Source organism: Lepisma saccharinum, chromosome 8 (genome assembly GCF_977018435.1).
Source record: "Lepisma saccharinum chromosome 8, izLepSacc3.1, whole genome shotgun sequence".
In the NCBI taxonomy this organism is placed as follows: Eukaryota; Metazoa; Arthropoda; class Insecta; order Zygentoma; family Lepismatidae; genus Lepisma; species Lepisma saccharinum.
Genome location: NC_139236.1, coordinates 7,278,333 through 7,303,942, shown reverse-complemented (window position 1 = coordinate 7,303,942; position 25,610 = coordinate 7,278,333). Strand labels below are relative to the sequence as shown.

Here is a 25,610-nt window from a genome sequence, read left to right as displayed (position 1 = left end):
ATTATACAGGGGAGCCCGTGACGTCATCAGCGACCAAAGCTCTAAATAAAATTAGGTCCCTATACTCCCCCCGGCACCTCACTGCGAGGGATAAGTTTGATGTTCCCTTTCTAACGAGAACAAAAGTGGTGCAGGTAAAAGAACGTGTGTGGTACAAGTAAAAGATACAGGTAAAAGACACGCGTGTAAGTGTGCTAACAGACATTAATATATTGTGTTTATAATAAAAACCTATATTAAACTGGTGAAACCTTTCCTTAACCCAGCAAGCCCTGAGAATATTTTGGAGTCTGTGTTCACCGACTGTATTTAAAAGTTAGCACCTATGGTAGACTTTTGCCACCCTCCTAACTGCAGGGTTTAGTGTCTTGAACGCAGCCAGTGCCTGTACTCCTGCGCTGTGTTGTTGTGTGCGTGGGTGAACGTTGCATTGCAAAACAGAATATTTTCAACATCTACCTAATTTTTACTAAGGAGAACAACACTCAATGAAATATTTCATGATCTCTTTAGCGTCAATATTATCCGGCTTGATACAGTGCCACAGAGTTAAGATGCTTTTTGATCATCGCACTTTGTAAGAAGTTCTTGGGGCGATGTAAAGCACAAACTACTTTCAGCCTCGCAAGAAGAATATAGCCTCAAAAGCAAGCGTAACAAACCCCGCGGCACGTTAAATTTGCAGCAACTTCTCGCCTATATAGACCCAAACATGCGCGCAAAATGTAGTAATATTACTTGCAATATTATCAATAAAAGGATTATATAACATTCTCCGTCTTTCTTCATAAGTTATCGCCACATTGTTTTATTTCACATACACAAGAAGCCAAAAACCTGATTTTATGTAGTGTAAACTGAAAAAGTTCCTTGGGGGACTTGATACCTACCTTGGATACGTTTATTATCAATAACAGGGTTTCAGAGTATTCTCTCCTTGACTCGATAACTATATCTCTCCTTAAATTATCGTCACGTTACTTTATTTAACACAAACAAGAAGTCAGAAGCCTGATTTTATCCAGTATAAACCGAAAAATTTCGGGAGGCATCCTCTCTTGGATACGTGCCTGCTATGAAGTTCCCGACGGATGGTTTTGGTAGAAGCAGGTTCAGTCAAGTGTGTATTCAATTCTGCAGTGACTTGTAGCGGTGGTTTCACGCTTTTGGACACAATATTCTTCAATATCCTGACGTCCCTGTCAAACAGCTTCCGCTTCCCCTAACAGTCACCACTCCTGGATGTGGTTCGTCCTTCATTCTGGTCAATGTGGCAGGAACAAACGAATGCCTGCTGCGCTGTGCATGACCAACAGGTGGCGCAGGCGAACCCTCCATAGGCCTCTTTTATAATCACCGATGTTTCAGTTTCAATGTTTGCCATCTGTATATTTGCATTTACTGTAAACTTCATAATGAATCCAGTAATGTACGAATCACTATCACACAACTAACGCATGACTTGGGTTTTTCAGGTGGAACAGTTAGCCGCAGTATTGAACAGTTGGGATGTCACAAAGTGTGTGCCCGATGGGTTCCACGAAACCTTACAGAAGACCTCAAAGCACAGAGAATGGCTTGTGCCCTGTCATTCTTGCAGCAGTATTCCGTTGACGGCCAAGATTTTCTTGAGCGCATTGTCACTGCTGACAAGACCTGGGTTCACCACCATACCCCAGAAACAAAAAAGTCAAGCATGAAGTGGAAGCATCCAAGAAATTCAAGATCGTGAAGTCGGCTGGAAAAGTGCTGGCTAGTGTCTTCTGGGATCACAAGGGTGTGTTACTGGTCGATTTCTTGGAGAAGGGAACGACGATTAATGCAGCTGTATACGGTGCAACATTGGAACGTTTACGAGCTGCCATTCGACGTAAACGTCCTGGACTCCTGTCACAAGGTGTGCTACTCCTGCATGATAATGCTCGGCCACGCAGTGTCAATGCCACTCAAGAACTGTTGCGACATTTTCTGATCTAGCGCCCAGTGATTATCATCTCTTCCTGGCCTTGCAAAAACATCTTGGAGGGCACAGATTCCAAAGTGACGAAGATGTGAAAATAGCTGTGCAACGCTGGCTGAACAGGCAGGACACCACATTTTACGAACGTGGCATCGACAAACTCGTCCCACGATTATACAAATTCCTTAATCGTTATGGTGACTATGTTGAACAATAAAGTGTTGCATATACCATACCATGTGCTTGGTTCATCGTCCAAATAAAATAAGATAATTGACAAATAGGCCTTAAACTTACTTTTGGGACGCCCCTCGTAATTAGTACTGCAAGTAAGACAAAAATGACCAGTAGGTAGGCCAACACAAAGATGGAGGGATAATGTTGAGATGGACCTATAGGAAATTGGTAGGGAAGGAAAAGAGTATATAGATCTTGCTCAGGATAGGGACAGGATAGGCCTGTGTTGCTGCAGGCATGAACCTTCGGGTTTAAGAAGTGTAGAGAGTTAGTTAGTTAGTAAGACAAAAATAATCATAACTTTAATTCCTTTACTTTTGAAACATAATTTGAATTTGACGCTTCTTAAACCTAGCAACACTTAGCGTCATATCGTTCGCAGAGAAACGACAACTCATATTCACACGAGATGTCCACGAGGTGTCCTAATTTGTGAACTGTCCCACAATCTTCTCCTTCGTTGTTGTCTGGCTCTTCGTTTCCCCACACGAAGGCTGTGGAATACAAGTTGTCCCCTGCAGAATACATAATAGCATATGTAACTTTTCACAAACAAAGGGGCATTCTATGTGAAAGTGCCCCTGAGCCTCATTTTTTTAAAAACTAAATGCAATGCTGTAACTTTATCCTATCTTGTGAGCGAACAATCTAAAATTATCTTTTGGATAAAAGTTCAACTATTATACATAATTAAGTTACATGGTAGAAGGTATTTTACTGTTCGTTTATTTTAGCTTCTTGATGTACTTTTGTTTTGTATCGTGTACCACCCGTTACACCAAAAAACAATTGAAGGGCTCGGGTGTAAAACATGGTAAGTAACATTTTGGTCATTTTTGAGTTACAAAGTAAAATGTGCCATACATCAGTTTTAGAGTGAAATTGCAATGTCAAACAATTTGCATTAGACTCAGTGAAGCCTTCTGAAATTGGCAACAAGAAAACAATTTGTCTAGAGTATAGCTTGTAATAACCTTTTTTCTTAATGAACTCAGAAATGACCACATTGTCACTTACCATGTTTTATACCCGAGCACTTCATTTAATTTCTCCTTTACCTGTTACATTTCCCACTGAACTCCACTAGAATATTCAAAGGTCAATTACCTTCTCTCTTTGTCTTAATAATTTATTTTTCAAAATTTGACAATTCACAGAAATTAAAATAAGTTTCGTATTATGTGAAGAGAGAGTGTTTCGTCTGTCCCACCCGTGACACACAATTGTTCACTTAAATATCTGGGAAAGTATTTTAAGGGTAGTTTTCTTTAATCAGCAGTGTTAACTTTCATAATTGAATGAGCAGGAAATATAAGGAAAAGATTGCTTAATGATCAGTAGAATAGTTTCTATAATATCAAAAATGTAGTCCGCATGTCCCACTTGTTGTTTCTTCATAAGAAATATTATCAACTTTCTGTCCGTCACTTCCTACATCGCATACATAAAAATGAAAAACTTATGAAAAGCTCTCACTGACATCCATGGCGGGATGCTTAGCCCAGCAGCACGGGTTCCAGGTTCGATTCCCGGCCTGAGCAGGGATGTTGTTTGTGTATTTCCGTTCATCAATTTTACCATATCATCGCCCATTCTCATGTACGCCATTAGCCAAGACCAGGGCTCCAGAAGTTTCGTTTGGGCCCTCCTTGTAAAGTGTTTCAACATAATTTGATTTTCAAACAAGAAATTGTGCGGTGAAATTTTCATAAAATTATTGTGTGAGAACCTTTCAGGTCCTTATTTTATCGGATTTGTAATTAGAATTATTCACTTTATATTACGAAAATTAAGGAAGTTTATCTTCCGAAATGGGAATATTAATAATGTGGAGTCTATTACTCAGTTATACCCAATGGAGGCACATAGTGGTTCGGATCCCACTTTAGACCGTAGGTCCAGTCTCGATTAACCTTTCTATGCATAAAGTAGACTTAAAGTACCAAATCAATCAATCTATCATTCAGTTCAATCTGTAGTGTCCATCCTGCCTGTGCGTTTAATATCAATATTTATTCTTTCGAATACAAAGTGAATTTAGATTGACTGATTTGGTTTATTTTACTTCGCTATTTGTGCCACCTTTGGCTAAAATGGGGATGAGTGATGATATGATGAAGTCGACGACACAAAAACATCCCTGCCCAGGCCAGGATTCGAACCCGGGACCCCTGGCGTCGTAGCGCAATGTGCTAACCATTCCTTTTTATTATTATTGACAAGTTGTAAATATTACATTGTTAATTACATGGGTGTAATACTGAAATTAGCAGAATTTCATTCTATCTTGATATAAACTAAACATTTTTGTTTGTCCAAATTACGTATAGAGTACTATTAAGAAATTTGCGTACCATTTATACCTGGTATGAGGATGCATTTTTTCGTAATGTTCTCTCAAGAAGATACTGAATTTTCTCTTAAAACTACTCTGGTGATTGTGAAATATATATATATATCAATTATAACACCATTAAGCCTTGTTTCCATGATTATGAAAAACTAAATATGCTGACCAAGGCAGTAATTTATTTTATTAAAAACATAAACTAAACGTAACGTTTCAACCTTCTAGCAAGGTCTTCTTCAGACTCTGTATCAAGTACAAAAGTAACAAGATACAAAAACAGGGCCTTATATATACACAAACATTACTCCCTCCAGACTATTTAGAAAGTTGTTAGGAACTTTCTAGAAGGTGACTTTCACTTTCACCAACTTTACTTTCACCTCAAAGGCTAAACTCAATTACTTCCATATAGAATGTGGTTGGACTTTTAATCTCATGATCTTTTCCCTTCATTTTTCTTCCTTCTCCTCTCCTCTTTCTCTCACTTTTTCTAACATCTTCTTCCATTCTTTGTTTAACTTCAGTCCCCCATTCCAGTTCATTATGTCTTTTTCATATATATCAAGTATTGAGTTTTCAACCATTGTACTGCTCGTTGTTTCGTTGGAGGGAAAAAATTAAAATCAGGGAAGGCTATATCTGTGTCCTTGAACTTTATTGATGATGTGCGGCATATACGACTTAGCATTGTTCTCAATTTGGTCCATGCCGTGGAGGAGTTTTGACACTTTGTTAACCTGTCTGGCATGTCACAGGAGATGCAGTTAGGGGAGTCACTGATTCCGTATTGGTATATCCTATCTCTTGTCACTATCACACGATGGACCACTTTGTACCATATTGATTGGCCAACTCTTGAGAATTGTTTGGCTGAAACATTTTTCCATATTTGTGTCGAATTATGGGCAGAAAAATCCCTGGCACTGTGTCCTTTGGACTATTTATTTCACTGTATACCTTTTTAACAGATGGCGTGATGGTCTCATTTCGTAATAACTGATAACATACTTGTATAGCAATGTCCTTATAAAACAAAAACCTTTTGGGGATACTTTGGATATCGATGGGAGCTTCTAATGGAATGTTCCGTATTATCATATGTATATATCCTTGGGTCGTTGACTCGTGCAGGGAGAAAGTTGCTTGGAGGCCAGTCTGTACAAACAATGTTTTTGCCTGTGTGGTTGCGTGGATTAGTGCCAACCCACCTGTCTTCTCTGATAACGTGAGCTCACTCACTCATTGTTACTCGGAAAATCCTATCATGCAACAGACCACTCCGCCACGAGGGCCGGCAAATTAAATTTAGAAATAAATTCATGGTATATTATGATTTAAACTTTAGAAACACAGGATACTCTTTCTGAGGCATAAAGACCTTCAGCTACGCAGATAAGAAAAACACAAGCACACTGAAGTGCATTGTAAAAGTGCATCTCTTGGCTGGTAGCATAAACAAAGCAAGAAATTATGTTTGTATCAAGATGGACAATCTATTATTTACTGAAACAACTTCCAATTAACCCTAGCATACTCAAGGGGGGGGGGGTTGTCAGCCACACCACCTCTATTTTTTCAATTTTTGAACTGTGATTTTTTTAATAAAAAAATGAAAATAAATTACAATGTTCCCTATGGTTTTATAAATATTCTGTATTAGTTTTGTTAATAAAATACATAAATGTAATGTAAATAGGAGACAAAATGCACCTGGAGGTTATGTCAGACGCCATCTTTAAAAGCGTGTTATTCGAGACACTCATGCTAGTGAGAGTGTACAATTGCTTGGTAATTAAGGTATCTTTTTAATTATTATAATTAATAAACAACTCCTCCTCTATAAATATTGAAGCATTAATATATATTTTTTTTAGCGAATGGTGAAATATGTGACACTCATGCAAGACTTCGTTAATATTTTTTATTAATGATGGTAATTTTTGTAATCATTATAATTAAAAAATAACTAAACTTCTATAAACAAGATAGCAAACAACAATTCAATAACAAAATGGTTTCTTTAATTTAAGTGAATTAAAAAAGTTTGGGGTGGTCAGGGCCTTCCCTCAGGTAAGTAAGTTTCTCGTATGGCACGGGTATGCTAGGGTTAAAACACGATTTACAGCGGTAAACTTGGTTTAAGGTGTAATGGGTGGTTACTTCCTAAGTGGAGAAAAATATTCTAAAAACTCTCAACTACACATCCTAAAATGAATTCTTGTAAAACTCACCTAAAACAGTTTCGAATACAGCCTTCGTATTTCTGCAGTGAACTCCTACGAATGTAAGATTGGCAGTGCCACTTTCTGGATATCCTATTACGGATATCACGTTTGCGATATCCTGTTGTTCCTGCTCAGAATTGATGATAGCAAGATGAGCTCCTTGGAGCGTACAAACCACCGACGCTTCATCCCAAGTCTTCACGTCAGTGTGATATATGAATCTGCCAACCGAATACCCAGGTTCATACGTCACTCTTCTGTGTGTAGGTTCTGAAATAGTGAATATGTACTGTGCAAAGTAAAATATCAACCGACAACATTGTAAAATAATTTTTAGAGCTACTTATTTCAACATTCAGTTGTGTTAAGGTCAAGAGTGGCAGTTTCGCAACAGGCGTGCATTTGTTTCAATATCGTTGGAAAGAACACTGCTACTACAAAGAAACCCGGCTATACAAGAGAGCATAAATTTCTCCCCGTGTTGCAAGTAGAAGGGATTTTTCAAGTTTATTATTTAGCTGAACACGTTGTTTTAAAAATATATATAAATAAGAATTTTTACATTCCCATGCATTCCTTATGTAGAATCAACAACTTCAACTTCAAGTTACGGCTAATCAAATGGGAGTTTCGACTTTTCCGATGACAAATCAAATCTTCCACGTGTCCTCTATCCGTTAATACATTTTTGTACTCCATGGGAAGTTGGTATTCCGTACCAACGAGTAAAATAAGAAAAAGTCAAATATTGCTCCCATAAGAGAAAGATGCTCACCTAGCTCGCCGCGGGGAAATTTCGGTGGGAGAGGAGAAGTTTAGGGTCCTGCTTTTAAGTTAGGGTTGCCATATTTCTCCTTTGCCAATACAGGACGCTCACTCGTGGGGATGTAATAGAATAGCTATCATACACTAAAGCCCAAAAATATTTTGCATTTTAACTTTTCGTCATGTGTGAATTTACTTCAACTTATTATTAAATAGCATTTTTCTGGAATTACATTTGACTTATGACAAACGACTTACAAGTCTGAAACAACTGCTTAATTTTCAACACACAGAGGCAAGATACATTCAAAATTTTTCACACAGAAAAAGAAAAACTTTATAAAGTAACTTCACAGTAAGAGTACCGTTAAATATACCAATCGAGCTATACAAACTATTAAATAGTATATTACTACAAGCCGCCTGGCCACAATCAATTACAATGCTCTTGTTGACAAATGTACGATTTGTTAGTACGTTTAATGTGTCTTTTGCTATTTTGTGCTTGTCTTGTAATATACACTCATTTAATGACATGTTGAATTTCGGTAAACGTTATAACACGGATTTCACTGCTGTTGCAATCCCTTTCTTGCCCCGATTTACGCTCTATTAGAATTATAGGCTGAAGTACTACGACCAAATTGGTATATATGCATTTAGCCTTGTGCACATGTAATGTTTTGTAGTCAGTCTTGCATGATCATGTCAAACGGATCAAACAAAACATTCCGTGTGGACGGAAAGTTAGATGTGTTGGATGAACTAATTGAGGTTTCACGACCGTTCGAAAGACAGATGGGCTGGAACATTGATTTCAATAAAAACGGTCAAACCTCGCATAATTTTGCGCCTGGTCTCATGGATGTTGGTCAAGTAATGTCATGCTTTTCAATTTCTGGGGTTACTAGCTTAATAATTTGCATTAGGTGTCCACATCCATTCGTAATTAATTATGCATGTCCTCGTGTCCCTGCCCTAATCCACGGAGCAAATTGACACGTCAGAATTTACACGTCTTAAGCAACCACTCTAGACACTACAGTCAGCTATGCGCATTTCCATTTTCACCCTCAACGCACACACTGATATTATAGGTATTAATAGTGTTTTTGGAAATACTGAAGTAGGCTACAGACTGACAAGGGACGTTATCTAAGTGTCCCCCTCCGATTTCCATGAAACTTGGCAGGTGTATAGAGGGGCCCAAAGGAAGAAAGAAGTATTTTTTTGTTTCGGCTAAAAAACAGTTTTAGGGGGCAAAACCTCCCCTCTAATGTCAAGATGAGGACAAATTGAAGTGGGGATCTGACCCCTGTGTCCTCCTACGATTTCCATGAAACTTGGCAGGTGTATAAAGGGATCCAAAGGAAGAAATGCGTATTTTTTTGTTTCGGGGGGCAAGTGTATGTGCGGTGTAACTCATTTGCAAATGGTAGGAGTAGTGTGACAGATGATGACGGAAGTGGCAGACCAGCAACGTCCATCACCGACGGCAATGTGTGAGACGTGGATGCGATGATTCGTGAAGACAGAAGAGTCAGGTTGCATGGCATTGCTGATGCATTGAACATCTCATATGGTTCTGTGAGGAGTATCGTCCATGACCAACTTCGCTTCAGGAAAGTGTGTGTGCGCGCTGGGTGTCCAAAAATCTGAGTGAGGACCAAAAATACCACCGAATGGGCATTTCCCTGACCCACCTCACACGATATGCCCACGAAGGCAGCGGTTCCTATGTCAAATTTTAGTGTGATACTATGTGTCAAACATACTACAGTTTCTTATTTTTTTCTACGCACTTTTTTCAATAAATAGAAAATTCACCTTACATTTTGACACGCCCTAGAATATATTATCAGGTGAGAAGGAGTAAAAAAGTAAACAGAACTTTTTACTTTTTCGAAACAAAATCTACATATTGGAAAGTAAATTGGCATAATTGTTTGGCTAGAGATAGGCTACGTTGCATTTACTGGACTGTCAAAAACTTATTAAATACACCGTTTGAAAAGAAACAATATTGGTTGTTGAGTTCTTGCTCAAGATGTGTTATACGCTACGATCTCCTTTATTAAACTAGAAAAGGAAGTTCCGTTCCAAGTGAGTCGAGCTAAATAATGTTTCTGAGAATACTACATTTTCAAACTGGTATCTTTGTTTGAAGTAGCTGCCTGAGAAGAATTAAACACCTTGGATTGCAGGATACAATGTAAATACTTCCTGCAAAAGCAACTTCAAAAATCTATTGCAGCAAATTGTATGGCAAGATAGCACTTGAAGAACCTCCTTGATGGTCTCTATTGCTGCTTGGAGTTTCCGAAGCACATTACTGCCACTCGGTTTTGTTTCATTAATCAAAGATTTGTTGTGAATTCATCTGCTGTCTCTTTAATCGCTTCCATTTATGGTATTTTCCTCTTTGTCTGCTTACTTTTGCATTGCCGTTCAGCTGCTGTCTTAGTCATTATACTTCAGTAATGTTACAGATTAAACTGTAAATTAATTAGCAACATGCAGATAAAAAGCCAACATTATGACACACCACAAATCCCATTTGGATCAATTCGCAGATCTCAATGGTAATTCCATCAAACACAATTGGTAATTCCGTCACAGTGATATACAGCCATTCCATGACCCGGCAAACTATGGATTTAACACTAATATCGGTCGTTTTCCATGTCAACCCCTCACCTAGGGGTGCCAGCGGTGTCTTGGAGTTGATCGGCATTGGGAGTGTCACTATTCCTCTTAGCGACCTCGAAAACTATGGATTCCACACTAATATCAGTCGTTTCCAATTATTTTTACATGTCACCCCCTTCTCACCCCCAACCCCAGTGGTGACGGTAGTTTCTTGGAGTTGAACGGCATTGGAAGTGTCCCTATTCACCTTATCGACCCCGAAAACAATGGATTCCACACTAATATCGGTCATTTTCAATTATTTTTACATGTCACCTCCTTCCCACCTCCATCCTAGGGGTGCCAGAGGTGTCTTGGAGTTGAAAGGCATTGGGAGTGTCCCTATTCATCTTAGCGACCCCGAAAACTGTGGATTCCACACTAATATGGGTCGTTTTCGATAATTTTTATATTTCACCCCCTTCCCACCCCCTACCCCTACGGATGCCAGGGGTGTCTTTTCCCCACAGTATTTCTTTCCACATTGTAAGTCATATGTGTACCAAGTTTGGTCATCGTGAATGTCACCAATTATCTTAGCGACTCCAAAAACTATTTATTCGACACTAATTTTGGTGATTTTTGTCATTTTAACTTTCACCCCCTTTCACCCCCCCCCCCCCATCCCGATTGGTGATGAACTTGAAGTTGAACTGAATTCGGAGTGTCACTATTCATCTTAGAGATCCCGAAATCTATGGATTCCACACTAATATCGGTCGTTTTCGATTATTTTTACATGTCAGCCCCTCCCCAAACCCACCCCCAGAGGTGACAGGGGTGTCTTACCCCACAGTATTTCTTTCGAGATTACAAGTTATACGTGTTCCAAGTTTGGTTGAAATCCCTCCAGGCGTTCGAAAGTTATGCTGTAACACAAATACATACACACCTACACACGTACTTCCATTTTTATACATTAAGATTTTTATGTAATGTTTATTCATGAAAAACTGCTGTATTTAAGGTAACCATGCTGTTCGCAGCAGTATAAACGTTTAAATAAATAAATAAATAAATAAAATAAATCATGCAAGACTGACGACAAACATTACATGTGGGCCAGGCTTTACTTAGCTGTAATGGACTTTGGATTTAAATTTCCGAAGAATGTGAATGTATTTCTTGATGGCACAGCTTTTTACTCTCTATGTGCTTCTAGATTGTTTGCTAACTAACTAACTAACTCTCTAGCCTTTTTAAACCCGAAGGTTCATGGCTGCAGCAACACAGGCCTTCCATCTTTCCCTATCCTGAGCAAGATCTATATACTCTTTTCCATCTCTACCAATTTCCTTCAGGTCCATCTCAACATTATCCTTCCATCTTCGTCTTGCCCTTCCTATAGGTCTCTTACCATCAGGTTTCCCAACAAGAATCCTGTAAACTCCTCTTTCCTCTCCCATTCGTGCAACATGGCCTGCCCACCTAAGTCTTCTTGATTTAATAATTCTAATAATATCTGGACATGAATACAAATTATGTAGTTCTAAATTATGTAACCTTCTCCACTCACCTGTCCCCTCATCTTTTTTAGGTCCAAATATCTTCCTAAAGATCTTATTTTCAAATACTCTCAATTTATGTTCCTCTTTCAATGTAAGAGACCAAGTTTCAAATCCATATAATATTACAGGCATAATTACTGTTTTGTATATTTTAACTTTTAGTTTCTTAGATATTAAACGAGAAGACAAAAGTTTATGAAAAGAAAAGTAACATGCAATTCCTGAATTAAGCCTGCTTTTTATTCCCTCTTTAATATCATTGTCATTTGTTAGTATTACTATTATTATTATTATTGTTTGTTAGCAATTTATTTTTATTTACTTTGTGTTTAATTTTATTTGTAGTACATGCAGACCCCTTCCAGCTATACCCTAGTCGAAACAGCTGAAAGTAGCATTCACAAATATTTTACATCTCGAGCTATGAAAGTAGACGGTAAGTCCAGTAAGCAACGCCCAGGAAATTGCGTGGCTCGTATATCTCGTCTCGGCCTCGAATGGCAAGTCTCGTCTCGAGTATAAAAAATATATAAATAAAATAAAATATAATATCCACCACATGACCACTCTTTCTTGGCCTCCCGCTACGTGGCGAATCTGCTACGCTTCCCGTAGCCTTAAACTTTTCGTATCATCTGGATACTTATCTCCGCTCGAGGCGTTTGTCCAAACGTTGTTCGCAACCTTCTCCGCATCAAAACACAAGATTTTTACTAGGTAAGCCACAACACGCACTGAGCTATTTCCTGCATTGACGCCATGTTGGAATCACGTGATCGCGTGATCATCTGCACACAAGTCATTCAGAAGTGTGGACAGAACAGAACTTTAAATTTTCCTCTGTGTTAAAGAACAATATTTCGTTGTAATAAACCTATTACTTTGAAGTTATAGCGTTGAATCCTGCAGGACTTTTAAACACACTGTATTAGCAGCAGGTCACCGCACAAGTTTTCACAGCAAATGAATATAATTCAGGTGTCCTGAACGATATTTATCATCATACTTCATGTAGGCACTAAGAGTCTCGAGAAAGAGGATTCCATGTTCAAAATTGGAACTAATGGATTCATTTCTACATTAGGATAAACAAAATATAACCGTTCCAGTTAGACCCACCAAATAACTTGACCTGTTGTAAGAACAATCTTTATCGGATACAAAACATGAAAATAAACTTGTAACACATGTTAACAAATCTTAGTAAGATTATCTTCCGTTTGTGGCTGAAATCATGCTTATACCAACTAATGGGGCTGATAATAAATGTTTTCAAACGGGTACAGCCTGTATATATGAGGTACAAGTGTACTACTACGCTATACATGTAGTATATCTTCTGAATCCAATTCCAGTCGAAGATAATGAGTACATATTACAGAATTACTCACGAGGTAACTTCATGCTTCCTTCCAGTTCGGTTCCATGTACGGAGAGAATAATCAAGGAAAGAAATATCTCAAGTATTTCCATAGTTTTAGTTTCCAGTAGCTAAAGAAACCAGAGAAAACTAGTCAACAATAACGAATGGTTATTACATTTATGCAACAGATAATAAGAATATTTGTAGACACAGCTATCAGAAAAGTGGACGCAAGTATATCCTGACTCTCATGTTAATACATTTGAGAAAATAAAATTATTGGCAAATGTTTGTGTATCATTTATTGGATTGTGAATTGTATATTGACAATTCCCTGACCTTGTAACACGTGTGATAATGTTAACAAAAGAGATTAAAACGAAATACAGGTTGTTTCTGTTATGAGATTTTTATAAAGTAATTATGACATTTGATACATTGACAAGTAAATTAAAGAGAAAATAAGAATTTACAGGAACATGCTCCACTGAAGTAATTTTATAACGGAAAATCACGCCTTACAGATTAACAAATCTGATTAAAATAATTATAGATTAAATTATTTCATTTAAGACACGTATTCAGTATAATTCTATACTTAGTATAATTTGAACTAAGGCAAGGTGCAAGTAGATAATGTTTAATGTTGCATTTGGCCACGACAAATCGTCTCTGAAACAGCATTTGTATATGTTCTTATGGACATTAACGAAAAAAAAGGAACTTTTGATCTAGTGGACCGATTGAGCAGAAATTCAAGACTATGGTAAAACACATTCTAAAAGTCAAGATTCCGAAGTTTAATAAAAATCGAGTGAAGGATAAGGCCGTAATTGAGGATCAAAAATCACGAAAGATAACAAAAGGACGCTTGAGAAGATAGCATTCACGCTGAGCTGTCCTACTTTCCGTGCTGATGGACAATGAACGGGTCAATCACCTAATCTCTTCAAGGGTGCATTTCATCAATACAGGGGTAGATGGCGGATAACAAGTTTTTCTGGAGGGAAAGTAGAAAAGGACTTAAGCATAGAGGCTAGACATGGAAGTCTTCGCGCGAAGCTGAAAGAGAACACAGTGCTAGTTGAATATTCGTTCGGATCACATCCGCGCTCGTTGATTTCGCGAAAGAGTCTTTGTTAGTTTTCGACACGTTGAACAGCCACATCATGGGTGAGTAGAACGCTACAGAGCCCAAGGGGTTTCTCCCCCTTCCGATCGCGCCTACGTCTGCGACAAAATTCCATCTGTCGTCTCGAGAATTTGATTACCGCCGTGATAAATTATAGCCCGATAATTTCATAACATCGTTGAAACGCCGCCCGAACTATATTTAAAGATAACCGCCGCATTCGTAGCCCTGTGAACTCTGATTTCAATGTGTGAGAGATCGTGAACTGTTGATATGCTGAACCATTGTTGATGTGCCAATCCACTGTTGAGATGCCGAACCATTGTTGAGATGCTGAACCATTGTTGATGTGCCAATCCACTGTTGAGATGCCGAACCATTGTTGAGATGCTGAACCATTGTTGATGTGCCAATCCACTGTTGAGATGCCGAACCATTGTTGAGATGCTGAACCATTGTTGATGTGCCAATCCACTGTTGAGATGCCGAACCATTGTTGAGATGCTGAACCATTGTTGATGTGCCAATCCACTGTTGAGATGCCAATCCATTGTTGAGATGCTGAACCATTGTTGATGTGCCAATCCACTGTTGAGATGCCGAACCATTGTTGAGCGAACTTAAGATCCTTGCTTCAACGAAGATTACTCCAGAGAAAGGAAGAGAGGAATACGGGTTGACAATCGTAAGTTAAGTACGGGAAGTGAAAGTGATTCCGTTAATCGAGTGTCCATCTGAGATGTCATCCCAGGTAGCTATGACCCAAGTCCAGCCGTAAGGTAAGAAAGCATTTTATGAACGTCGGAGATCATTCCAGAATATCGGCGCGTTATTCTAAATATAGGATTACACAAGATTCCGTAGCCAAATTGACATAAACATTATCTACTTCGCATATTAACAAGTAATAATCATTTGAGTATAATTATCAGTCCTAAAATCACATTGCTTTGAGAAAAAATTGCTAACAACCGGCTTTAACTAAAAGCCAGACAATGATATTATTCCAGAAAAAATGAAAGTATTTGTAGTAGAATTAGTATTGTGTAATCTGCCGATGAATGTGTGAGTGAGTGTGTGGTTTGTGCGTAAGAGGGCAGCCTGTATAATATAAATTGATTTATTTAATTATATAGATTTCACACCCATTTTGTCGTGTTAAGTAATTTACAGAATAGAATAATATAACGGTATAAACAAAGTTACCTCGCTTTAAAGGTCCAACTGCGTAAACGCGACCCCTGAGACCATATTTATTATGATATGATTATATTCCTTTTGGCTTAAATTACAGTTATACTTGACCTTATTGAACTAATTAATTTGTGTACATTTTACTTTAATTGATTACCCCTGAACCCGTCGTCGCGCTTTTTACAAGATGGCGCCCGAACATGCGACAGGGCAGGTCGAACATGCGACAGGGCAGGCCGAACATGCGACAGGGCAGGTCGAACATGCGATAGGACAGGTCGAACATAGTTACGTTTAGGCTAATGTGTCGTATTTGCGTTCTAAATCAGCTGATCAGATAGGTAGGCCTGAGTGGGCTGTGGTAACTGCATAGGAATATGTTAAGATAATCGTAGCCAATATGCAAGCTATGGATAGGAAAGTAAACTGTTTCATTTGTTGTTGCTAGTATAATTTGTAATTTCAAGGATTGAAATTTGATTGAGAATTTTTATAAGCCATAAACCTGCCATGTTTTGCGACGGGACGTTAAAGCGAAAGGAGCTTGTGAAAAATTTTATTAAGCTAAATAATAGAATAATAACAATGAACGCGTAACCAAATTAATTGAGTTTGAATAATTACGTAACAAACACAAACTTAGGATGTTTATCATTTATTGAGGTATTCTGGAATATTTGCATGTTTTGTTTATTGTATTTTAATATTTGTAGTGGTTAGTGTAGTTAAAGAGTATATAGAGGATTTTGTGAATACTATTATGTTGCATGTGTGTATATATATATTTTGGGCTTATCGATCAACAATTAAATGGGCGAAGAATTAAATTTTTGGGCAATCCGGCGGTACGGAAAACGACTAGGCCGATGGAAGAAAGTGGAACCCCGTAGGCTCTATTTATGAAAAAGAAAAGAGAAATTTATATCTCGCTGCGAGAACGCATCGAATCCAAGGAAGAAGAGAGAGAGAATAACGACCGAGGAGAAGGGTGATGGAGAGAATAACTCGACAAAGGAAGAAGATTGAAGAAATGGACAATCTAAAGGAAGGAGAGGAAGTGACGTTACTGGAAGGCGACCAGGGAGGAGAAAGCAACCGTGCTCCGGAGAATACCGTTATCCCTGAAAGTGAGCAGCCAACGGCAGTGTTACCAACCCAAGGCACCATGGATGTTCAAGCGATAATGGCGCTCTTCACTACGATGATGAAGCAACAAGAAGAAGAGAAAGAACGTCGAAAAGAGGAGAAAGAAAGGAAGAGAAAATTGGAAGAAGAAGAGAGAGAGGAGAAGAGGAAATTGGAAGAACAAGAGAAAGAACGTCGAAAAGAGGAGAAAGAAAGGAAGAGAAAATTGGAAGAAGAAGAGAGAGAGGAGAAGAGGAAATTGGAAGAACAAGAGAAAGAACGTCGAAAAGAGGAGAAAGAAAGGAAGAGGAAATTGGAAGAAGAAGAGAAAGAAAAGCAAAAAGAATTGCGAAGAAGAGAGAGAGAACAACAACACCGAGAGATGATGGATCAGTTTCTACAAGCATTAAAAAAGAATGATGAGAAAATAGAAAAAGCCCAAGAAGAGTGTGTTGAAAGACATCGTGATAACTCGAAAGACATTGAGAACCTGGAAAAAACAGTGGAAACTGAAGTCAGGCAGATCCATGAACACCTGGCACACCTGGGAGAGAAGATAGAAGAAAAGAAGAATGACGTAGAAAAGAGAATGGAAGAGGAATTCCGAATGGTTGATCGTCGACTTGCAGCGGATTCCAGAATGGTGGAAGAAAGATTTGGACAAATCGAAACAAAGTTGACCTCAGAAGAACAGCAATGGAGGAAGATAAAAAACATGACGCAAGACTTACGCCAAGACGTCACACGAATCAAAGAAACGATGCAGAGAGAGACTTCTTCAATCGTTATTACGTCACCACGAACGAGGAACGAGGAAGAACAGCGAGAATCAACGCCCCTGGCGACATCAGTGCAAGAACCGTCTCGATCGGGGAGTCAGTCGACAGGCGATGACGTCATGGAGCAGGATAGCAGTTGCTCGCGAGTCCACTCCGTGGTACAGACCAGTGTGGCCACCTCGGAAATAGGCAGGCGTGCCATCTTCTCGAAGTTTTCACTGGACAACTTTATGATTTTCGATCAAGAGAAGACAGAAACTTTGCCATCCACGTTTCTTCAAGAATTCAAAAGAGATTGCATTTTATATGGGATTCACGAAGAGGATTACCTGAAGCTCATCCAGAAACTTCTTCGCGGTTCCGCACGCATTTGGTTAGACCACCAGGTACCAGCGTTCAAGACCTTTAGCACCTTCGAAAAAGCTTTCATTGAACAATTTCAGTGCAGATCGTTGGTAGAGAGGAAGGTTACCCAGTTAAGAAACAAGCGGTACGACGTCAAAGGAAAGCTAACATACAAACAGTTTTTCTGGGAGAGGGTGAATGAATTCCGTTCGCTTAAGCCCGGAACCGAAGTGATAGAAATCCTCACGGCCATCAGAGCGATGTACCCGAGCTATGTACAGAGGCAGCTTACAGGAGATGTGTTAGAAAATTTTGACCGCATGTCGCTTATCCTTGAAGACATGGATTTGCTGAAGGAGAACGAAAAACATCGATGGGAAGATCAATCGAGCAGAAGAGGGAATAATAATTTTGATAGGAAGAGAGGAGAAAATTTTCCACGAGTGCAAATGGCGACTACACGCAATACATACAATGGACGTCGACAACAATTCAATCGACAAGAACAATCGCAGTACAGTCCTCCAAGACAGCGAGACAGGGATGCCAAAGGCTCGAATCGAGGGAACTACCGTGGAGGCAGACAGAACACGAACGCAGGCTACCGAGGGCGTGGCGACATACGATTTTCAAACCGGGAGGAAGACAATCGTATGGAAGAAGGCAGAACACAAGCTATTCATTTAGTAAGAACCGCCTACAACAATGAGAAGCAAGAAACTGAAGAACAATGGCCTCAACCATCAACGAGTAGGGGACTCAATCCCAACGCGCCAGATTACCAGTCAGGTACTCGTCGGGATAACAGCCACGGCGCAAGAGCGGAAAACTAACACCTTCCGACGACAGCTCGGCTCGTGTCGGCGGAGAATCTGAGATGCAAAAGGTTCTAGAGCCACAATCCTCACCTGTGAATAGACGACACAAAATGACAGACATAGAAGTAAGAAGTTGTTGGTTTATAAATAACTTATCAGAAGATGATGATGAAAGCGATGCTGCAGAGAATTCGAGCAAGAAATTATGGCCATCTCAAACGCCTCAAATACAGTTAAAAATAGGAGAACACTCTATTAATGCCATCGTGGACACTGGGTCGGAATTGAACTTATGTGGGGAACAGATCTGGAAGAAAATCTCTAAGGACATAACAAAACCGCAGCTTAGTAGCAGTAAGGACATTAGGCTAGTAGATTTCTCAGGCAAGGTTAGACAGCGACCACTAGGGCACGTGGTAGTAGGTGGCAAAATAGGAGATATGGAGACTCTAATAGATTTTTACGTCGTTCGAGAATTGAATGTGGATGCTATTTTAGGCATGGAGTTCCTTATACAATATAGCGCAGATTTGAACCTACGTAGAGGTACGTTACGTTTATGTGACGACGTCAGTCAGCAGGAAGCTGAATTTATAAATAATAGAATGTACTTCCCAGAGGAAGGAAAGTGTTTTAATGTTACAGAAAATTGCGCTACCTTAAGCCCTGAAGAAAAAATTGATGTATTAGTGTCTAATCTCAACGAAATAAACATGGAAGCCCGAGAGAAGTTCAGAAACGTCCTACGAGAGCATGCAGAGATCTTTTCAGAGAAACCAGGCAGATGCAGAGTATACACTCATGAGATCAAAGTTGAAGGTGACGAACCAGTCGTGTCACGTGTATATCCGGTGGCCTACTCCTACAGGGGCGAAATAAGAAAGCAGTTGAGACAGATGTTAGATTGGGACATCATTAGACCGTCGAATTCTTGTCATCTCAATCCTCTACTGGTTGTTAAAAAACCGGGAGGTAAAGGATTACGTTTGTGTATCGACTTTCGCCGACTGAATCAGCGTTGCAAACTACAACGTGTAAAAACACTGAATCTTAACGAAATATTACAAATTTTTCATGGCAAAAAGATTTTTTCAAAGTTGGACGCTAATAGTGGGTTTTGGCAGCTGAACCTATCCGAGCAAAGCAAGCCTTATACTGCCTTTCTATTTGAAAATCAATTGTATGAATTCCAAACCATGCCTTTCGGATTATCAAATGGCGTTCAAGGTTTCACCAATGCAATGAACGCAGTGCTAGGAGCCGAAGTTAGTGGATTTTGCCTAGCGTACGTGGATGATTTGATCATTTTTTCAGATGATATAGAAACGCATCTAATTCACCTGGATACTGTTCTCAGTAAACTTCATGAAGCCGGAATGACAATTCAACTGGATAAATCAGAGTTTTTCAAAACACAAATTGAATACCTTGGCCACATAGTAAATGAAAATGGAATTCAACAGCATCCCAAACGTTTCGAGACGATCAAGCAGCTTAAAAAACCGACCTCAATTAAAGGAGTTCAGAAACTATTAGGAGTCTTTCAATGGCATAAGAAGTTCATTGACCAGTTCGCACAGATGGCAGCACCGCTGTATGAACTTTTGAAGCAGAACCGGAAGTGGAAATGGACTGAGGCACAGCAGCAGAGTATGGATGCTCTAAAAGAAGCTGTCTGCAAGGAACTGCAATTATATCACCCAGATTTTAACGACACCTTCTACGTGCAATGTGATGCAAGTATGTTAGCGCTAGGCAGTTGCCTATATCAAATAAAGGATGGCGAAAAGAGGATAATTCAGTATGCAAGTCGAGCCTTGAGAGGAGCTGAGAAACGGTACAGCATAAACGAACTAGAATGCTTGGCCATCATTTGGTCTATCCAGAAATTCCACATTTATCTGGCAGGAAGGGAATTTATCGTAGTAACAGACCATAAAAATCTGCAGTTTCTAAATCAAGCAAAAAATTGGAATAGTAGGCTAACGAGGTGGAGTCTCCAGCTTCAAGGGTATAATTTTAAGATCCAGCATTGTAAAGGGAAGGACAACATTGTTCCGGATTCACTGTCACGCTACTGTGAAGGTGAAGGTGTGACTACAGCACACGTCAACCATGTAATCATTGGCCAGCCATACCTCCAGATGTACACCGCCGAAAAACTAGCGGAAGAGCAAAGGAAAGATCCAGCCTTTCAAGGGATTTTTCAGGTACTAGATGGCAACACTGACGACGGAGATCGGCGAGAGAGGAGAGTGCGTGAGTTTTTTCGCCTCGAGAACGGCATTCTAGTACGCAGTGATTTCCATGACAACGGGCGGATAAAGATCTGCATACCAAACCACCTCACAGCCCAGATGTTGCAGGAGTGTCACGAAGATTCAGGGCACTTTGGATTTGAGAAGACCTGGAAACTTCTGTCCCCTTTGTACTATTGGAGCTCGATGAGAAAGGATCTTAAAAAATGGCTTAGGAACTGTGAACGATGTGCCGAAACCAAGCCACAAAAGCAAGGCAGAAATCATATTATTACATCTCTAAGGGCGACAAAGGCAAGAGATATTGTGGCGGTGGACTTAGTTGGCCCCTTACCAGTGTCAAAAGGAAGAGAGAGATATCTATTTACAATCATGGACTTGGCAACCAGATATCTAGTGGCTTATCCAATCAGATCGACTAACACCAAACTCTTACTTAAATATCTAACAAAATTTTATTTTGTTCATCTGGGAAAACCAACTTGTATCTTGAGCGACAGAGGCCCACAGTTTGTTAGTAAGGAATGGAAAGAAACACTGGAGAAGTATAACGTGAAGATTATGCTAACTGCACCCTATCATCCATCTTCCAATCCCGTAGAGAGAGCCCATTCAGAGATAAATAGGTTAATGCGAGTGTTCTGTGGAGAGAACCATTCCACCTGGAGCGAACACGTAACTTCCATAGTATTGCTACTAAATTACACTGTATGCACATCACTGGGGAGTTCACCCGCAGAACTTTTTCTTGGTCAAGACAACAATAGTACACTTCTGCAGCACTTAGGGATCAAAGAAGAAAGACAAGGAACACCGTGGAAAGAAAAACTGATAGCTGTCGAAACGAGAGTCCGAGAACTAAAACAGAAGAGGAACCAGAAAAGTAGTAAAATTGGGGAAGAAATCAAGGAAAATGATCTTGTATTTATAAAAAGCCACTATCTGAGCTCACAAGTTGATAAAAAGATAAGTAAATTCTTTAACCTATACGAAGGACCGTATATTTGTTGTGGAAGATTAGGAAATAACATCTTAAAACTCACAAACTGCAAAAATGGCAAAGAAACTACACCTCAGCACATCGATAATGTAAAAAAATGGAATTGTTCGACAGAAAAGAGAGATTCGTGGATTCAACAGCTAAAAATGAACCAAACAAATCCTACCAACGACCAAGCTGCAAGCTAAATGTAGAGAAACTTGTATATAGCAAATATCTATATATATCATAGTCTAAATATATATATATAACATAATGAAGTAAAAGGTTTGAAGAATTGTTAATTATAGTAATCACATTTATATAACCATGTCTACATGATGAAAACTAAATTAGTTATAAGTATATAATTTTCCATGTTTTAGTCAAGTTATGAAAATTGATTTATGCATATAATCATTATATTTAAGTGTTGTAATTGCACTCATTTGAGAAAATCAAGCGTAGGTATGTCTTAAGGTTTTACATATAAGTTCATTTATTCGACGAATGAGAAATATTTAATATTCATTTGCAAATATTTAATATGTAAGGTAATGATTTATAGTAATGATAATTGTGCTTGTGTGATATTGTGATATTGGTTATGAAAATGGTGTAAACAGTCCAGGGTTCGAGTCCCTGATTCGGACGTTTTAAATTTAAGAAAAAGTAGGCATAATTTTACGTTATTATGAAATTTATTGTGGGATGAATTTTCCTCTAGTCAGCAAAGCTAATTCCAGAAAAAAATTCATGTGTAAGAGGGGGAAAGTTTATAACGGAAAATCACGCCTTACAGATTAACAAATCTGATTAAAATAATTATAGATTAAATTATTTCATTTAAGACACGTATTCAGTATAATTCTATACTTAGTATAATTTGAACTAAGGCAAGGTGCAAGTAGATAATGTTTAATGTTGCATTTGGCCACGACAAATCGTCTCTGAAACAGCATTTGTATATGTTCTTATGGACATTAACGAAAAAAAAGGAACTTTTGATCTAGTGGACCGATTGAGCAGAAATTCAAGACTATGGTAAAACACATTCTAAAAGTCAAGATTCCGAAGTTTAATAAAAATCGAGTGAAGGATAAGGCCGTAATTGAGGATCAAAAATCACGAAAGATAACAAAAGGACGCTTGAGAAGATAGCATTCACGCTGAGCTGTCCTACTTTCCGTGCTGATGGACAATGAACGGGTCAATCACCTAATCTCTTCAAGGGTGCATTTCATCAATACAGGGGTAGATGGCGGATAACAAGTTTTTCTGGAGGGAAAGTAGAAAAGGACTTAAGCATAGAGGCTAGACATGGAAGTCTTCGCGCGAAGCTGAAAGAGAACACAGTGCTAGTTGAATATTCGTTCGGATCACATCCGCGCTCGTTGATTTCGCGAAAGAGTCTTTGTTAGTTTTCGACACGTTGAACAGCCACATCATGGGTGAGTAGAACGCTACAGAGCCCAAGGGGTTTCTCCCCCTTCCGATCGCGCCTACGTCTGCGACAAAATTCCATCTGTCGTCTCGAGAATTTGATTACCGCCGTGATAAATTATAGCCCGATAATTTCATAACATCGTTGAAACGCCGCCCGAACTATATTTAAAGATAACCGCCGCATTCGTAGCCCTGTGAACTCTGATTTCAATGTGTGAGAGATCGTGAACTGTTGATATGCTGAACCATTGTTGATGTGCCAATCCACTGTTGAGATGCCGAACCATTGTTGAGATGCTGAACCATTGTTGATGTGCCAATCCACTGTTGAGATGCCGAACCATTGTTGAGATGCTGAACCATTGTTGATGTGCCAATCCACTGTTGAGATGCCGAACCATTGTTGAGATGCTGAACCATTGTTGATGTGCCAATCCACTGTTGAGATGCCGAACCATTGTTGAGATGCTGAACCATTGTTGATGTGCCAATCCACTGTTGAGATGCCAATCCATTGTTGAGATGCTGAACCATTGTTGATGTGCCAATCCACTGTTGAGATGCCGAACCATTGTTGAGCGAACTTAAGATCCTTGCTTCAACGAAGATTACTCCAGAGAAAGGAAGAGAGGAATACGGGTTGACAATCGTAAGTTAAGTACGGGAAGTGAAAGTGATTCCGTTAATCGAGTGTCCATCTGAGATGTCATCCCAGGTAGCTATGACCCAAGTCCAGCCGTAAGGTAAGAAAGCATTTTATGAACGTCGGAGATCATTCCAGAATATCGGCGCGTTATTCTAAATATAGGATTACACAAGATTCCGTAGCCAAATTGACATAAACATTATCTACTTCGCATATTAACAAGTAATAATCATTTGAGTATAATTATCAGTCCTAAAATCACATTGCTTTGAGAAAAAATTGCTAACAACCGGCTTTAACTAAAAGCCAGACAATGATATTATTCCAGAAAAAATGAAAGTATTTGTAGTAGAATTAGTATTGTGTAATCTGCCGATGAATGTGTGAGTGAGTGTGTGGTTTGTGCGTAAGAGGGCAGCCTGTATAATATAAATTGATTTATTTAATTATATAGATTTCACACCCATTTTGTCGTGTTAAGTAATTTACAGAATAGAATAATATAACGGTATAAACAAAGTTACCTCGCTTTAAAGGTCCAACTGCGTAAACGCGACCCCTGAGACCATATTTATTATGATATGATTATATTCCTTTTGGCTTAAATTACAGTTATACTTGACCTTATTGAACTAATTAATTTGTGTACATTTTACTTTAATTGATTACCCCTGAACCCGTCGTCGCGCTTTTTACAATTTGTAATATCATGCTCTTGTTAAAGATACATACGTACGAATCAAAATCTGAGTAAGTTGCCATAAGAAATAACATAGATAACCTTGCGTTGGATTCTTAACGAAGGGTATTGTGATTTGGAACTTTAGAACCAGAAATGGCCGTTATGTGCTAAGTGGAACATTTTTTTTCAAACTAGAGTGAGAGTTGAAATAAGATGCAAAAATATTTTGAGCAATCCAAACAAAACACAGACAAAAGAATGATATCGGTACAAGAAGACTTACAATGTATAGTTTTCAGTAAAGGAACAAACCAGAACTCTATGTAAACTGCGGCAGCGTCATTCAAAGCAACTGAGATCTTTTTCAACCTTACATTCTGCTGCAACGATGTTTCTAAAGCTGTACCACAATTATCAATATGTTCCCAATCTCTATCGCCGTTGTAGTTTGAACACTACGAAATATTTATCTAAACCTGAATACAAAGGAATATGATAAGACAAAAAGTTCAATTGTTTCAGGAAGAGATATGGATCTAATTGCAACATGATGAACAGGATCTTCTAGTTGTGTTTCACTGTGTACATTTAGATTAAGTACTCCAATGTCTTTGAAAGGAGTCCAAGATTATTATTTTATCACAAGAACTTACACCTATGTACAGGCATATTTACAGCATTTTTAAGGGGGGGGGGGTGAGGCGCTAAATAACATTTTGAAAGGGCAGACCTTACTGGCGGAGTTTGTTAGCGCCTTAAGAGGTTCCGGCTTGAAATCCCGGCCTCAGCACGGGTCTTCTTTGTGAGTCTCTCTGACGGGCTGACGTCATCCCTGCTTCGTTCTTTGCTGGGCGGGATCCACGTGCTTCCAACTGCAGCCGCGGACTAACGACTCGCTCCCGCGCTGGAGCGAGTATTCGCAGTTCATCCGGAACTTTAAGCAGGCAGACGGCACAGCCATGGTTATTCTTGGCACAGCGCTAAGGCAATCATTTGATGATAACTGAGGAGACGGTTCAGAACTCCCAATGAAACCTACATAAGTAGATTCAACGTTAAAAATCATGTGTTTGACATGATTATTTCAAACTCCGATCCAGTACAAAATAA

General features: G+C 39.0%; 1 protein-coding gene across 1 annotated transcript; it reads right to left on the bottom strand.

Moving 5' to 3' along the window:
- Positions 1 to 2,548: 2,548 nt before the first annotated feature.
- Positions 2,549 to 24,886, bottom strand: LOC145991344 (hemolymph lipopolysaccharide-binding protein-like). Its single transcript, XM_083127345.1, has 4 exons — positions 24,784 to 24,886; positions 13,125 to 13,224; positions 6,779 to 7,042; positions 2,549 to 2,712 (listed from the first exon to the last, which is right to left on the bottom strand). The coding sequence occupies exons 2-4, from the start codon at positions 13,204 to 13,206 to the stop codon at positions 2,549 to 2,551; spliced, it is 510 nt and encodes a 169-aa protein (XP_082983471.1). The 5' UTR covers positions 13,207 to 13,224; positions 24,784 to 24,886.
- Positions 24,887 to 25,610: the final 724 nt, after the last annotated feature.